The 18,593-nt window shown below is 37.6% G+C and overlaps 1 protein-coding gene across 1 annotated transcript in view; it reads left to right on the plus strand.

Moving 5' to 3' along the window:
* LOC139949441 (gamma-aminobutyric acid type B receptor subunit 1-like) overlaps positions 1-18,593 on the plus strand; it is a 68,412-nt gene that overhangs the window by 36,255 nt on the left and 13,564 nt on the right. The window contains exons 6-13 of the mRNA XM_071947770.1: positions 5,833-5,934; positions 7,495-7,609; positions 9,353-9,501; positions 10,471-10,624; positions 11,187-11,281; positions 13,270-13,333; positions 13,674-13,766; positions 15,515-15,665. Of these exons, the coding sequence (XP_071803871.1) occupies positions 5,833-5,934; positions 7,495-7,609; positions 9,353-9,501; positions 10,471-10,624; positions 11,187-11,281; positions 13,270-13,333; positions 13,674-13,766; positions 15,515-15,665 (923 nt within the window). The remainder of the gene's footprint in view (positions 1-5,832; positions 5,935-7,494; positions 7,610-9,352; positions 9,502-10,470; positions 10,625-11,186; positions 11,282-13,269; positions 13,334-13,673; positions 13,767-15,514; positions 15,666-18,593) is intronic.

Consider the following 18,593-nt stretch of genomic DNA (forward strand, 5'->3'; position numbering starts at 1 on the left):
ACCATGAGTGATCACCAATCATTTGAAATATAACAACCCTAATTTGAATTCCATATAATACAGAGTCACTTGTAGTCCTTCTTGGTTGAATACTTTTTTGTAGTAACGACGTCAGCCAGTTTTAGCGATTGGTTTGTAATTGATGAATTGATACCATGGTTCTATAGTAGAAAACAGAAAAAAGTAATAATAGTAATATACGATGAAAAGAGCAAGCAAGTCGAAACGTTGAGACCAATTAGAACTCACTCCGCGGTGTCCGCAGTGTGCAGTTAAATAACAACCCTAAAGCAATAGCACTAGTCCAACCGATTTTCTACCTTCCGCCAAGGTAGCAGTTAAAAAGCAGGACAGTCATTTCAGATCTGAGAAGTCTGCTGAGTTCCTTAAATCTGCTCCACAGTAGTATAAAGCAAGACAAGTTATCAAAAGAACATAATTTATCTTTACCACAAACCAAATATTATAGTGATACCTCACCATGCAATGGTAATAAACAAATTAGCCCCAAGGCTCAAACAGGTAAAAGTATGCATAAAGAAGACCACCTCTTCCAACAACAAAAACTAGTAACTTATAAGAATCTTATAGGAATCAAAGAAGTGGGGAAACAAATCTATAATAATCCTACAAGAATCCTATTTAAATCCCACAGGATTCTGAAGACATTTCGACTGTAAATATGTATATTTAAAAAAAAGTTGTTTAACCTTTTACCCCTAGCTGTTGTATTGATTTTAGTTCTACCTGCTATCATAAGCCCTTTTTGAAACCCCAGGTTCGGCTTTGGATTCAGCTTCAGGCTCCGTCCTCTCGTCTGAAACCCTGATCGCATATATGCAAAGCACGCGCAATTGTCAAAAACAACCCCGGGCCAAGCTAGCCTGAGCCAAATCCAAACCAAATCCAGTCGTTTCGAAAAAGGGCCACAGTATTTATAGGTATGTCAGATGCTGAGGATCTCAAACATTTAGGGTGAGGTACTGGCCACCTCTCAGTATTTATTTCCTATTCACTAATTTAGTGAATTTTGTACGAGTATCTAAGAAAAGAAGTTTTTTGCTCCTTGTGGTTTTGTTTTGTTTTAATAAATCATTTTTCTTGTATGTGGTTTTTAATCTAAGGTTGAGCGCCTTGAGGCCTAGCGTTAGTATTTATTATTATTATTATTATTTGCTTTTTTGTAATAACCCGAATACTGGTCTCTTGTCCAGCGTGATCTACTTCTACCACCCACAAATTATACACTTGCTCCTTGATATGATAATTACAACATGAGCAATCTGTTGACTATAACTGTCTGACTGAGGTAAACAGAGTGCAAACAAAATGTAAATTGGTCTAGTTATGAATATCACAGCTGCCACCCTGTAGCCAAGGTTGCACATTAAAAGGACCATACCAGTTTACCTGTGTGATTTAGTGATGTGGAATCATAGGTGATAACTTTTAGATTGTTAAAAAAAAAAATGACGCACAGTGAAAAGTGTGTGCAAACAATCTATTAATTGGTTAGTTTAACAGTCTATAAATATCACAGCAGCAACCATGTAGCCAAGGCTGCACATTTAATGGCGCATTTAAAAATAATAATTTAGTTTTATATAGCGCTTTATACACCCGCATCTTGACGGCGCTTCAAACATTATTATCCCTGTCGGGCCATTTAATTCCTTCCTTAAACCATCTCAGCTCCCTGGGGAGTATACAGACTGTGCAACAATATGCTGCGCTACTCGTCTAAAAATCAATCACAAGAACAATCTCTGCCCTCACAGGTACCAATTTACCCCTGGGTGGAGAGAATTTATGGTTAAGTGTCTTGCTCAGGGACACAAGCATACCGGTTTGTGATTTAGAATCATAGGTGATACTTTTAGATGGTTTTGTTACACAATATCATCAAAGAAATACTTATATAAACTCTTACATATCAACATTCCACAGAAAGATCATTATGCTGCAAACATTATACCCAAGAAGTTGATTCATTATTTAAAATAGTGTTTTTATTATTTATTATATATATATAATGAATAGAGTAGGTGGCCTTAGCTTTCGATCCAAACCGGACCTTCTTCAGAGGCATAAAACAAGCACAAACAAATACATATCCATGTATAGAAAAAGAGAGGGGAAAGGGATTAAGGGAAGGATCAAGAAAGAAGCGGGGAAAAAACAGCCAATCAAAGTTTCTATTTCAGAAACAATATTGGTGGCTATGAACCAAAAAGAGTGAAGTGGCGAGGACAAAGGATGTTTAGTATGAAAGGATGGGTTACTGGACCATAAAAGCGGTAAATGTATTATTCGACAACAATGGAGGGAAACATGAAAGGGTAGGATTAGAGAGCAAGTTGCATAGTTCTTAGTGGATATGGATAATAAATACAAAATAAATAAATAAAAATCCACCCCTGGTCTCTTGGCCAGATATTTCATTTGTTAAACCATCTCAGCTCTCTAGGGAGTATACAAAAACTGTGCTGCCAAGTTTCAGCACACTAAGCTAAATCAATTACAAGACTTTAGCTGAACACGTTGCCTTGGATTGGTCGAGTTGGTCTATGAAAAGCATTTATAACCGTTTGTTATAAAATGCATATGGTTAGAAAGATGTTTTTAAGTAGAATACAATGATCCACACACATTTGCACCGAAATTGCGTGGTTTTCCTTTTACTTTGCGAATTAACACGGTCGGCCATTTATGGGAGTAAAAAATTTGACTCCCATAAATGGCCGACCAGGATTGTCGACGGGGTAAAAGGAAAACCATGCAATTTTGAGTGCATGTGTGGATCATTATATTCTACTTTTAAAATATCTTTCTAATCATATGCATTTTATAATAAACGGTTACAAACGCTTTTCAAGGACCAACTCGACCGGTCCAAGGCAACGTGTTTCTTTAAGGACACAAATGTCATGACCGGGATTCGAACCCACGTCCTGATGACTTGTCAACTAGAACATGAGTTTGATTCACTTAACCTGCTCTGTAATGTCAATTTTTTTTAAGGAACTGTGATTCAGTCTGATTCTTGTAGTAATTCTGCAAACCTCATCGTCCATAAACACCCAACCAGTGTTTTGGAAAGGAAAATTCCCTTCTTTGGGCCCCCTGTTGCATTATTCTAAAGTTGGCTCTTAGGCCCCCAAAAGTATGATTAGTGTCCTGCTTTTTTTGAAGGAGCCCCCCCCTTTTTTTTTAATGGTAGCCGCCAATTTTTAAAGCACAACTGGCTAGGCTATTTAAAGAAAAAAAAAGAAAAAAATTGTCTGAGATTGTTATAATATAACATTTTTCCCTGTTCGACCTCCCCTTTTTTATTTGGCTCACTTGTTTTTTATTCATTACAAGGCTCCTCACCCTCCTTAATATTATAATATTACTCTAATGGCTCGGTTAGCCTTCTTGGTTGGAGCCTTAGATCTTCAGATTTGTCCTTCCTTGTTTTCTCTCTGGTCACAATACCTGGGGATCGGTTATTCTCTATAAGGCTGGTCCTCTTCCAGGTTTCTGCCCAGTGGAAAAGTGTTTCCCTGGAAACCATTGCCAGATGAATCTGTTACACGGTGGATTATAAAAAAAATCAAAGAGGTACTAAAATAGAATGGCTTTGGATACCATTATACCTGTCCATACTCAATTTTACATTTCGTTGAAAACCTTTGAAAGGAAATTGCAAGTGTAAATTGAATATTTGGAAAATGTGAGGTAGTCATCAGAAACACAGACAATTCTGCCAGTGGGGGTTGGGGATTCTTGAGTGCTTGACGGGTTTATTCTTTGAAATAAACTTCCTCATATTCGTAAATTATCTTCTGTGAGTAGTTTTGGGGGAACTGTAAAAACTGTAAACATTGTTGTTCAACCGAGCTTATACCTTATAGGCCTAAGTATTGTTTTGTTTTTCTCTCAGGTAGTTGATATGTATTTAAAAATACTTAATATATACTTAGTCTGCGGTAACACCATGTGTGTATCTTCTTGCTAGGTAGACTATGTTCTTTTGAGAACTTGTCTTGCTATATATTCTACTACCAAGGAGTAGGTTAGTCGGAATACGGGAGACTTGTCAGTTCTACGTGGGCAGTAGGTAGGAAATCGACAGGGACTACTACTACTTTCGCTGTAGTGGATCAACGTGACTTCTCTTGATTGACTTCACTATCGCAGAGCGAGTTCTTCATTCCGCTAAATAACCTCATCATTCATAAACACCCATGATGTCTCGTTTGTGTCAAAGCATACAGGGAAATGACAAGCAAGGTAGTGAAAACAAGTATTCACCGTCACGACGCTGGAACAGAATGTACATAGTAGCCTCTAGCAGGAAAACCATTAATGGAGGATTTTGAGACATGATGTGGAATACAGATCATTGATATCCTGACTCGTGAAGAATTGGTGTAATTTTGATCTGCAAAAAAAAAGGTTCAAAAACCTGGGCCAAATTTTACAGAGCTGCTTACGCACAAAAATATGCTAAGCAGCACAAAATTATGCTTACCAGGGAAGTTTACCAGCATAACTACCATGTCACATGTACCGTTTGTGATTGGTCTCCGGCGCATTTCTTCTTAGCAGAGAGTTGTTAAGCAATATTATTTACAAGCAAGGTAGTGAAAACAAGGAACATTAGAGAAATTGGTGAGAGAAAAAATCATGAAGATCATGAATTACATTAAACTTACACGGTCTAATAATGATGATAGTAGAAAACATCCTTGTCTGAAATGTCATATTTGATGAGAAATAACTAATCTAACTTCGCGTTAGGAGTTTTTCGCTCAATGTACACATAATGGGGATTTTGAGACATGATCAGGAATACAGATTACTGATTTCCCGAATCGTGAAGATTCGGTGTAGTTTTGACGATGCTAAAATTGGTTGAAAAAACTTGTCTTAAAATGTTTTTGTTTATTCAAGCACCTTAAGGACCTTATTGAAGGATATTGAGGCGTGATGTGGAATGAAGATGACATGAGCAGGAACACAGATCAGTGATATACTGCTTCGTGGAGTTTTGGTTAAATTTTAACTTGCAAAAATAAGTTCAAAAACTTGTCTATGGGTTGACTATCTGTGAAAGTATAAATCTGACTCATAGATAACAATGACTTTTTTTTATATAGCACATTTTACAATAAGGTATCAATGCGCTTTACATTAGTGCCCTGCGGTGGATGTCACAAAGAGTTAAGACTAGTCTTATCTCTAGTTAGGACGAGTTACTTGTCCTCACTTAGGACTGGCCATACGTTTTTAATATCTCCTAGGACTAGTCTAACTCTTTGTGAAATCGACCCCTGGATGGTCTTTGGGCCAAGAACACGGTCTTTCTCAGCTCCCCAGGGTCGAGTATACAGCCCTGGGCTACTGTGGCGCTCCAAAGGCTTTTTCAAACACAACCTCTTACCTTGCAGGTACACGTACATGTTTATACCCCTGGATGAAAAGAGAAGCAATTACAGTGTCTTGCTCAAGAACGCAAATGTTAGTGTCATTGGAGGGATTTCATACCCACACTCTGATGACGCCCAATTTCATTCCCCGCTAACCTGTGAAGTACGCTTGACATAAGCGCAGAATTCCCTGCTTCTGTAAGCACCGATTGGTTGCTTATGGTATTAAAAGCAGAGCCATGAATTGTGCCCAGAACTTGATTTCGATTAACTTAACGCCCAGCCACAACACCCTATTATATCCCTAAATGTACAAAAACAAGTTGTGCGAGCTCATATAACTTGATTGTTTTTGCCCGGGCTTTTACAATATTTTAGTAACAATGTTGCTCTTTGTATGTTTTGTTGTTTTCAATAGTCCATGACGGATTTTCACAAGGAAGCCAAGAACCTTGGAGTTGAAATCATAGCTGCAGAATCGTTCGTGGAGCATCCTGCGTTTGCGGTTGAAAATATCAAGGTAGGAAATTGACTTGATTAGTGTGCTAGCAGAAAAGTGTATTTTTGTAGATAACATAATTTTAAAGGCACTGGACACTATTGGTAATTACCCAAAATAATTGTTAGCATAAAAGCTTCCTTGGTAAAGAGCAATGGAGAGCTGTTGATTGTTTAAAGTATTATGAGTACAGCTCCTTCTGAAGTAACGTAGTTTTTGTGAAAGGTAAATTCTCACTCAATTAATAAAAGACTTCAGCTGAAGCCTTTTATTAGGCATCTCAAAGCACACACGTTTGTGCAGCAAGGGTGGTTTTCTCTCATTATTCTCTTGCAACTTCGATGATCAATTTGAGTCCAAATTTTCACAGGTTTGTTATTTGATGCAAATGTTGGGATACACCAAGTGAGAATACTGGTCTTTGACAATTACCAAAGGTGTCCAGACATGCCTTTAAGGGGCACTCCAACAGCTGTATTCCAATTACTGCATCTCTTTGGAACTCCTTGCCTTGGGCATGTTTCACTTCATCCTTCAATCTAGACTGTTAATAAGGAATATATTCTTCTTTCTGAGCTCCCCTGAGCTATTTTCATCTTAAACCTTTTCTTCTTGCTCTTACCAAAAGTGGCTTTTACGCCTTGTTTGGGGCATTAAAAGAAGAAAAAACAGCTGTTGACAGTAAATAATTTAATAAACAGATACAACATGTTTTGTATCTGTAAAAATTGTCTTTATTTGTCCTCTGGCTGTGATGACCATTTCAACTCAATTCCACACACACTGACTATGCCCACACTCCTGATGAAGAAAAGAAACCTTTCTGCAAAAGTCAGCCACAAAATTAAATGTCTACAAATACGTGGTTAAACAAAATGTTTTATAAGAAGAGAAAACGGGATGAAGCAAATTATGTTTTTTTAAGATGTTTGACTATTTTATTCAAATAATATTGAAATTGGATAGAGTAGGAATCATAAATACCTCAGACAGTTTCGCTTTTCCTATTGGTGGAGAGCGCCTCATGTGGGTGTGATATAAACCTTTTGTTATGACCAGTAAAAAGTGTTGAAACATGGGCGTGACACGCGAGCTTGCACCTGTGCTCATAAGACAGTTTCTTCATTCCTATTGGTCGAGAGCAATGGCTGAAACAGTTGTGCCACATCACGCAATACCCATGATGCGCACAGCATTTCCTTATAAGGAGTTGTTTACCCGAGGGCCTTACCATTTCATAGCTGGAGGGTTGTTGTGTTGAAAGAAATCATTGAACAAATTAAAATTTTGCATTTATTTTACTTTTTGACCCAAAAGTGTTGATGTTTTTTGACCGAAAGGTATTTATGAATGGGAATCAAAGTGTGATGAATTGGTTTCAACTAGTAGTTAAAACCCGCCGAGGCCTGGTTCTTGATTATTTACCTCGACTTCGCCTCAGTAAAAGCCCTCCGGTTGTTGTTTCCATTAAATGTTGTCACATTTATGGAGGTCCCAGGTTCAAATCCTGCTCTAGAAATATTTCTTTGTTTTCCCTGAGATTCATTTGTACTTATTAATATGTTATTGAAATTCCTTTAGAGAGTTGGTGCACGCATCATAGTTGTTGGTGCATACGCTGATATGACCAGAAGAGTCTTCTGTGAAGCCTATCACCAGAATATGTATGGAGCCAAATACGTCTGGATCATGACAGGTTTGTAACTTTTAAACCAACTGGCTTGAACCTTGTTCTGGTAAGCATAATTTTGTTGTGCTTACATAGATACTTTTGTGTTTAAAGCAATTCTCTGAAATTGGGCCCTGGTGACAATTGGGTCGCGATTCCTCTCGATTTTAGGATACAGTTGGGTCGCAATTGCTCTTGATTTCAAGATACAGTTGGGTCGCAATTGCTCTTGATTTCAGGATACAGTTGGGTCGCAATTGCTCTTGATTTCAGGGTACAATTGGGTCGCAATTGCTCTTGATTTCAGGGTACAGTTGGGTCGCAATTGCTCTTGATTTCAGGGTACAACTGGGTTGCAATTGCTCTTGATTTCAGGATACAGTTGGGTTGCAATTGCTCTTGATTTCAGGATACAGTTGGGTCGCAATTGCTCTGGATTTCAGGATACAGTTGGGTCGCAATTGCTCTTGATTTCAGGATACAGTTGGGTCGCAATTGCTCTTGATTTCAGGATACAGTTGGGTCGCAATTGCTCTTGATTTCAGGGTACAATTGGGTCGCAATTGCTCTTGATTTCAGGGTACAGTTGGGTCGCAATTGCTCTTGATTCCAGGGTACAACTGGGTCGCAATTGCTCTTGATTTCAGGGTACAATTGGGTCGCAATTGCTCTTGATTTCAGGGTACAATTGGGTCGCAATTGCTCTTGATTTCAGGATACAGTTGGGTCGCAATTGCTCTTGATTTCAGGATACAGTTGGGTCGCAATTGCTCTTGATTTCAGGATACAGTTGGGTCGCAATTGCTCTTGATTTCAGGATACAGTTGGGTCGCAATTGCTCTTGATTTCAGGGTACAACTGGGTCGCAATTGCTCTTGATTTCAGGATACAGTTGGGTCGCAATTGCTCTTGATTTCAGGGTACAGTTGGGTCGCAATTGCTCTTGATTTCAGGTCCCAAAGGCTGGCCCCTTTTTAGGTCAGTCTGATCCAGGAAGTGGTTAAAATTTGGACTCTATGTCATCTTGACCCCTTTGTGAGTAATTTTTACACAAATATGATGACCCCAAATTGGTTAGGCCCTACAGGAAGCTAGGTCAGTACTGACGCTGAAGTTTCTCGAGTGTAACAAAAACAAATAACAAGTTCTTATATAGCGCATTTTACAATAACCTTATCAATGCGCTTTACATTAGTGCTCTGGACATTGGGCCAAAATTTTTTCTTCCATGTGGAGTGTTCAACCCCGGGCAGCCATAGCGCTCCAGTGGCTTTTTTATATCAACTCTAGCTAGGTACCTGCTAGGGTAGATCTAGCTAGGGTAGATTTACCCTAGCAGGTATCCAATATTATACCCTTGGGTGAAGAGAAGCAGGTACAGCCAGGTATCACAACAGGGATACGAACCTACACTTTGATGTTTTAACCACCAGGGCCAAATTTCATAGAGCTGCTAAGCACAAACAGGATTACCATACCCAATTTCCATGTGATTTTCAGGACAAGCAAACATCAACCCAATTTATGTAACAAGCAAAATGCAACAAGTAGAAATTTGGATGTTAATCCTGCTTAATAATCAAGGAAGAAATATCATGCGAAGCAAATGTTTGTGCTTAGCAGCTCTATGAAATTTGGCCCAGAACTTGCGTTCGAAGCTTTAAACCATTTTGCCGCTGATACCCTTAAAGCTAAAATATATAGACGACCATGATGAAGACTCCACACAATAATCTTTTAAATAACTTACATCCATGTATCTGTGTCTAGGTTGGCTAGAATACAACTGGTGGCGCGAGCCGGACGATGCCATAAATTGTACTGTGGATCAAATGGAGGAAGCCATAGCCAACCAGTTTGGTGTTTACATCGATACCACACCATCGCATGCTCACTTGAAACCAACTCGTGCCGGATTGGTGAGGGTCTCTCTCGTAATAAGTTAGACTTTAATCACACTTGTCTTGGCCTTGTTCCTTGTATTCAGTATACAATTGTTGCACGCTGTGACGGGGTCCATGGCATTTTGTACACTCGAGGGGGAAAATGGAACCCGAGACGAAGCTGAGGGTGCCATTTTCCCTCAAGGGTGTACGAAACCCATGGACCCAGTCACAATGTGCAATAATTGTTTTGTTATACCTTTGTATAATTGTTATTCCTTTTCCCGAAGTTCTGTTGTCATCTTCAAACATTATTACGACGGACTACTCAATGTTTAATAAGCAGACGAACAAGAAACAATTCCCTCGAACTCGCGGTTGTTAAGTACACAGCACGAAATCGACCAACGCTGGGAACGATCAAGGTGATGTACACCGGTGTACATCACTTTTTATGTTACCCGGCCCGTCGAGCCATGTAACATGCTTTTTTGTTGTGCGTCACATGATTGGTTCTCGACCAATCAAACTTCACAGTTTGTTACCGAGGTATAACAATGACAGTTGTACATGCTAGCATTCACAGACCTTTATAGCGCAATAATACCACAGCCAAAGTCTTTGCCAACTGAGGTTGGAAAACTATGGAAAGCCATAAATGCAAATCAAAACAGACAGCCATAGTTTCACCCAATTTTTTTCGGAAACAAATCATAGGAGGTATTTCAGCTCATGATTCTTGACAGAAAGTGTTGAATTTGGTCATAATGCTTTGCTAACATTCGGCCAGCCATGCCACTCTTTGACTTAATATTTTGCGGAAATCTAGTTGAGGCTGTAGCCACAAATCTGGACGTGACCTCCACTTTGATAACCTGGATACTGTGATGACCTATAACTAAACCTATACATCATAAGAATCCAATATTGTTTTTCTTGCAGTCTAGTCCTTTATTTCCTCTAATAGTGCCCTTTTTTAAACATAAATATTGTTTTTGTATACAGACAACCAATAATTTCTTGGAGAGATTTGAGACACTTTTGGGTACGAACAACTCACTGAGTCTGCCTGGGTACTTGGATATCAGTCTTGTTTATGACATCGCTTGGACCCAAGCACTTGCCCTTCATCAAGCTCAAGAACGACTCGCTCAGCTAGGTATGGGTTTTATATCGATGGTAGTTATTTATTTTTGGAGTGTTTGGTATTTCATGAACTTTTGTGTCTGCTGATTCTGAGCGGCGGAAATTTTGATTTCAATTTTAAATAGCTAGTTTTACAGATTTGGGAAAGTTGCAGGCTTTCATTTTAATGCAGGACAATAATCTGCCAATGAGTAGTGGTAGTTAATTAAATACTAAAAATGAAATGTTGTTGGGATCCGGACACTATCTCATATCCATCTAAGCATATGCAAAAAAATGTTCATGTGACAGTTCTTTTTTGTTCGCCTTGTCTGGGGAAAGAAGCAAGCAGAGTAAACTGTTCAAGCGTCAAGACCAGACCGGCTCTTTTCAGAGCAATCACTCAAACAAGCAAAATTAATACATGATTGTCCCGCAAGCTAATATTTTGTTCTTATGGCAGTTTGTCCATGTCCCCATTTTGGGGATTATTTGAAACTATTTTTTTGGAAACGAAACATCAAGAATTGAATTTATGCAATTTAAGCAAACTATACAGCCAAACAAATTCATAAATTATTTATCTGTCCATTCAGATCCACCGAGAACTTTGGAAGACTTTGAGTACGACAAAATTACAGTCAACATTCTCTTTGACATAATCAGTAACATGACGTTTCAGGGCATCTCGGTAAGTTCTAAACAAAAGCCTCATATCACAGAGCACAGAGAAAAACTTATCTTTACAGACACTGGACACTATTGGTAATTGTCAAAGACCAGTCTTCTCACTTTGTGTGTCTCAATATATGCATAAAATAACAAACCTGTGAAAATTTGAATTCATATGGTCGTCAAAGTTGCAAGATGGAAGAAAAAAACACCCTTGTCACACAAGTTGTGTGCTTTCTCAGATGCTTGATTTCGAGACCTTAGCTGGTGTCTTGAACTCAAGTCAAATATTTTAGTGAGAAATTACTTTCTTAAAAACTACGTTTCTTCAGAGGGAGCTGTTTCTCACCAATGATTTATACCATCAACAGCTCTACATTGCTTGTACCAAGTAAGATTTTATGCTTCTCCTCATTGAACCCAAGTCTCGACACTCATGGGGTGACAGGTCTTTTTCTTCAGCAGCGCCACCCATCTGGAACTCTCTACCACTTGATCTTAGATCTTGTCTTTGTACCAGAAAACTCAAATCTCTTCTCAAAACTTATCATATGTCACAGGTTTTCAAGGATTAATTTTGTTGTGTCTGTTTTTCTGTGTTTTTGTTTTGTTTTTCGGTTTTACTGCGCCTTGAACACCCAGCAGGGTGGATATGTGCGCATTACAAGTCTTATTATTATTATTATTATTATTATTATTATTATTATTATTAACAATTTAAGAGAGAACACAAAGACAATTGTTAGCATAAAATGTCCCCTACTAAAGGAGTGTTGTTGTCACAGTGGCCAGTGTGATAGGAGATTCTGTCCTCCCCACATATGATAAACCGTGTGCAAACTTCTTCTAATACTGCCCTTTCTTAAACATCCTCCTTATTATAGCCCAATTTCCTGTATTGGGGACAGAAGCTCCTCCGGTGTAGAGGTTTCCCTATGACACCAGACCTTCTGCTTATTTTTCATCTTGGTTAGATAGAATGCAGAAGCGTTTTTATTAATGTTGTTGGTGAAGGGTTGGGATCGACATTGCATCCTCTTGCCCACTGTAGGTCTGTAGCCGGCCTGTGTCTTTTCTATATATTGTAATGGTAAATGTTCCATCAGTGTGTCCGACCTATTGCCACCTATCAGTACGTTTGAACATGAAACCAGGCTTTTCGCCAATTCTTCCTCTGCTGACATGAAAAACAAACTTGAACCGTTCCAAAAGCTTTGTAGTATAATCTGCATCTCTTTAGACCCACGTGTTTCCCTCTTTCCAACAATCTAGACTGATAGAGGGGCACTCTTTGCACTTCTTTGGAGCTCCTTTCCTGGTGCATGTTTCCCTCCATCTTGCAATCTAGACTGTTTTAAAGGCAGTGGACACTATTGGTAATTACTCAAAATAATTATAGCATAAAACCTCACTTCACGAGTAATGGGGAGAGGTTGATAGTATAAAATATTGTGAGAAACGGCTCCCTCTTAACATTTCTACCTCCATGCTCTTAAGTGACGTAGTTTTAGAGAAAGAATTTGAGGTCTCGAAATCAAGCACCTGAAAGCACACAACTTCGTGTGACAAGGGTGTTTTTTTCTTTCATAGTTATCTCGCAACTCCGACGACCAATTAAGCTCAAATTTTCACAGGTTTGTTATTTTATGCATATATGTTGAGATACACCAAGTGAGAAGACTCGTCTTTGACAATTACCAACAGTTTCCTGTGTCTTTTAGAGCAATATCAATTCCTACTTTCAGCTCCCCTGAGATATTTTCATCTTAAATATTGTTTTGCTTTTTTTGGGGGGGGGGGGGGGGTGAACTTGCATTTGAAAAAACTCCAAATCTATTAAATTAATCTTTCTCATTTGACTTTTTTATCCGTGCGCAACCAGATGTTATTTAGTTTGTTCCGAAATCAATCGAAGAGTATTGTTTGCAGAGACACGTTTGAGTTCATGATTAATGATGAGTTGATGATTACTGCTTCAGGATGAAATTATGTTTAATACAATTCCAGGGTCCGGTGCAATTCGATCCCAATGGAGACAGGCTGGGATTGCTTGAGATTCTGCAAATGCAAGGTACACATACAACTATTTGTGACCTTTAAAAATTTTAACAAGAACCAAAATTTGTGGGGGTTTTCACATTAAAGGTTTGGGTTTTTTGTGTATCACAAAACCAAATATCCACAGTTTGACATGAAACTTCATAGTTTTGAAACTTACACAGTTTGAACCATATGGTTCCTTTTAGGGAGAGTGTTTGGATGTTGCAGCATGTTGATTATAAATGCTGTTCTATATTTGTATAGTAAATCATTGTAATAGGCTGTATTTTACGTTGTCTCGCATGATACAAAATGACAGTTAACTCAGTTCATCATTATAATTCATTGCTTTAACATTTTTTTTTTCCTAGCCGGCAACTTTGTTTCCGTAGGGATCGTGGATCCAACTGTAGATTCAGGCCGAGACATAGAGTTCAATGAGAATTACCCGATAGTATGGCAAGGTAACCAACTGTTTATTTAAATCGATACAAGTTTGTAAATAAAAATGTTTCTTTATAATTGTTATTGATTTCACAATATTTTTAATTAAAGGCAGTGGACACTATTGGTAATTGTCAAAGACTAGCCTTCACAATTGGTGTATCTCAACATATGCTTAAAATATCAAACCTGTGAAAATTTGAGCTCAATCGATCATCGAACTTGCGAGATAATAATGTATAAGAAAAACACCCTTGTCACACGAAGTTGTGTGCATTTAGATGGTTGATTTCGAGACCTCAAGTTCTAAATCTGAGGTCTCGAAATCAAATTCATGGAAAATTACTTCTTTCTCGAAAACTATAGCACTTCAGAGGGAGCCGTTTGTCACAGTGTTTCATACCATCAACCTCTCCTCATTACTCGTCACCAAGAAAGGTTTTATGCTAATAATTATTTTGAGTAACTACCAATAGTGTCCACTGCCTTTAATTTAGTAGCCTGCTACCCAAATGTTAATAGCCTGCTCTAAAACCATATTTGGTCCCACGTGGTGCATGACTTGTAGTTAAATTTATTTGTGAAAAATATGAAAACACACGAAATTTGTTTCCTATTGTACAGCTTTAAAAAAAATCAAAAAATATAAATAATTCAGGTCAATATGACCCAGAGTCTGTGTCAAACACCCAAAAAATGGTCAAAGTGACCCAGAATCTGGGTGATACTGACACAGAATCTGGGTGAACTGACACCAGCGTTTTTAGAGTGCATGGTTTTCATAACTGCCAAAGCAAGTGCACACACAATTTTACACTGTCTGTTTTTCATACAGTTTTAGTTTTAAGTAGATATATGTAATTATGTTCGTCATTAACTCTTTTAGTGTTGTGAACTTTAAATGCCTACATTTAGTTGTTTGAGGTTTTTCAGGAATTCTGGATAGAAATTTGTGTATAAAGTCTTTCTCATGTAACATTTCCTAATTTATGTTGCCTTGTAGATCCCAAAGTCAATAGTATTTCTTCAGTGATAATGTCCTCTCTTGATAACATGTGTCATACATGTATGATGGATTACACTTTTTAAATACATAAAACAGATGCATGTATGACCTTGGCAATGAAAGAGTAGAATTCCCCAGTGTCTATAAAACCAATAATAATAGTAATAACTGGTGCTTTTCACAATAACGGTCTAATAATGCACTTTACATTAGCGCCCTTGTCGTTGGGCAAATAACATTCCCTTAATCTTTATTACCTCCTTGGGGAATATACAGCCTTGTGCTGTTGTCTATTTTTTTATTTTTTTATAACACTGTATCAACTTCTACCCTCGCCGGTACCCATGTATCTCCCTGGGTGGAGAGAAGCAATTTTAGTAAAGCATCTTACTCAAGAACCCAAATGTCATGACCGGGATTCAAAACTCACACTCCTATGACTTAACCACTAGGGCCCTATATCATAGTGCTGCTAAGCACAACAATTTGCTAACCATGAAATTTTGTTTGCCTTGATAAAAACAGGATAACCAACCCAAATTTCCATGTGATTTTCAGAATAAGCAAATAGCTGATTACCAGAAACTTACATCAAATGGAAATTTAGTTGGTAATCCTGTTTTTATCAAGGCAAAAGTTTCATGCTTAGCAAATCTTTGTGCTAAGCAACTCTATGAAATTAGGCCCGAACATGAATTTGATGCTCTTAACCACTAGGCCATGAAACCTGTATTTAATTGCCCTCTCCGTTTAAACTTGCAGGTAGAGCGCCACCTATTGACTTTATAATCACTCGGGAAACGCGACAGACGATACCACTTCCTGTTGTAATAACGGGTTCAATATTTGCTGCGTTGGGCATTGTACTGGCTTGCTGCTTTCTAACGTTTAACGTCCGGTATAGAAAAAAACGGTAAGCTGTTTTAATTGGATGTTTAATGTCACATAGTTGGTGTACTTTTGACTTGTTTGATGTTTGAGTCAGTGTAAATATTGGGAAACCGTATCTTTATCACTTTGTGTAATTATTTTCACTCACACCGATGTGTATTAAGAGTCAGTTCAGGTAAATAGTTGACATAGTTGCTCACGGTCAAAAAATGAATTTTTTTTATACTTTGTGGGTGGAAGGGCCTTGGGGTGCAAGTAAACAAAATTGCATTTTCAATTCTATATATAGCCCGTTGCCATGGTTACGGCTCATTTTGTTTTTTTGCCATTTTACGCCGATTTTGGGGTCTGAAAAACTGGTTTTTAGCTCATATTTACAACTCCACCCAACCCAAATGCAACATTATTTCAAAAAACCTTTTATATCACTACAAAGTATCATCCTTGGCTTTGAATTGCTTTAAATAACACCCTTGTGCTATTTTTGCATTATGCATTACAGTATGTTTTTAGAACTTGCAAAATCAACATTTTTACCCTATTTTTGGACCCCAAAATGTCAACTTGCCAGGGGTCTCAGAAAATTTCCCTTTCGGCTGTGATTAGGGCCAACAGTGGTCTTTCAATATCTGGTGTCAAAAACTTGGGCAATTGTATCCTGTTGTGACAGTACTGCCTCAAAACTAGACTTTTTTCCCCAAAACATGAAAAATGCCTTCTTAAGGGTCTTTTCACATAATATCGAAATACGTGTCACCGGTAAAAAAAAAGAAGAATATTTTTCATTTTTGTGTAGATGGTAGGATGGTAGGGACTTGGGGTCCAAATAAACAACATTTACATTTCAAATCAGAATATAACACGTTGCCATGGTAACAGTTCATGTGTGTTTAGGCCACTTTAGGCTGATCTTGGGGTATGAAAAACTGTTTTTTTAGTTAATATTTACAACTCCACCCCACCAAAAAACAAAATTATTTCATAAAACCTTTTACATCACTACAAAGTATCATCCTTGGCTTTACTTAAGACAAACAAATATTGCTATAAATTTCACCCTTGTGCTATGTTTAGAACGTGCATTAGAGTATGTTTTTAGAACTTGCAAAATCAACATTTTTACCATATTTTTTGCCCTCAAAATTTCATTTTTTTCAGGGGTCTCAGAATATTTTCCTTTCGGTTTTGATCAGGGCCAAAATTTGTCTTTTTTATTTCTGGTAAGAAAAACTTGGCAAGTGTATCCTCATGTTAACAGTACTGTGTCAAAAACATATACATTTTTCCTCAAACAAAAAAATGCATTTTGACTAATTGTTTTTTCTTCATATTGAAGTTCTAACATTAAAAAGTAATAATTCTATCAATCTTGCAGCTTTTCCTTAGCACTTAGTGGATTACCCAACATTGATCAGGAACTGTTGATGACCTTAATTTTACAATTTGCCCGGCCCAGCCCCAATCATATTTCTTGACATTGCATAAAACAATGTTTTGTGAATAGCGCCTCTTTTTGTGAAAGTGTTCCCTTTCGGTTGTTATTGGTGTTTTCATGTCTTCTGGTTAGAAAAAACTGTGTTTATTGTATCCTGTTGTGACTGATCATGCCTTAAGTAAGTAATTTTTCCAAAAACAATGCATGCTTGTTAAAAATCTGGCACTGTTTCCATGCCCTTTGAGTAATGAATACAAAGTTTTTATTTAAACATAATAGTATCCAACCAAACCATAACCAATGCTTTGCCACTGAGAGTTCTTGATTTGGCTACTTTACCTATTGTACAGGTATGATTCCCATTGCAAGTAGAGTGCGATGAGCATTCTTTACAAGTTGTCTTTAATACAGGGCCTACTCTCCTTGGTCCCTGCCTGCTACCAAATGTAAAACTTTTCTTAGAGATAGCGATCATAAACAATGTAGTTTCTGTGCTTGCGACAGATGGTTTGGAGCATCCAATCATGTCCAACACAAACGTGGGAAATTAAAAAGCCCGCTTAAAAGTGTTGGAAAAGTTTGCCAAGATCTTATCAAAAACAATGATACTAACGATTTGCAAGATGAGCGTAAGAGATTATTTAAAAGAAACACGTTGCCTGGGATCGGTTAAGTTGGTCTTTGAAATGCGTTTGTAACGGTTTGTTTTAAAATGCATTGTTAGAAAGATGTTTTTGAGTGATACTTGTGTGGATCATTATATTCTACTCTTAAAATATCTTTCTAATCATATGCATTTTTTAATAAACGTTTACAAACGCTTTTCAAATACCAACTCGACCGATCCAAGGCAACGTGTTCCTTTAATGAAACAACATTGAAAGAAGTTGTAAAAACTTGCACCTGCTGAACATAAATAAGTAAGATGCATTTGCAGTGACAAAAGTCTATTCAGGCTAGTTTGATAGTTTTTCCATTCACTATCTTACTAATTAATAATTATTATATATGTCTCTGAGAACGATCAACAAAAAACATTGAATTGTTTATCACGTTAAATAAACCCAATTTCTCAAGAGTCTTGCAGTAAATTACTGGAATCATAGTTCAAATTTTAAAAGATAGCCATGGCTTAATGTGTATGCACAATTTTTAACCCTTTCGGTAATATTTGTATAAAAGTTCTCATGGGACCAATAAATGCCTCTCGTTAAACGGCTACGGTAATTTTTATGGCGAATATTTTTGTGCACGGATAAAATGAACACAATAGCTTTTCAAGGCTTTTTTCTGGCTCAATGCTCATACTGATTGATGCGAAGGCGTTAATTTTTGACAATATCATAAATGATGAACAGTTTCCTGTTTACTCATGAGCGTTTTATTTTTCGTAAGAGCTAAATTAGTTCATCATCATTAGCTTCGACAAGTCAACTGTGAAGGGAAAATTAATTATTTTTTGAGACAGTTCTGTTACATCAGGATACAATTGCCCGAGTTTTTCTTACCAGAAAT

The sequence above is a fragment of the Asterias amurensis genome, chromosome 17 (genome assembly GCF_032118995.1).
Source record: "Asterias amurensis chromosome 17, ASM3211899v1".
NCBI lineage: Eukaryota > Metazoa > Echinodermata > Asteroidea > Forcipulatida > Asteriidae > Asterias > Asterias amurensis.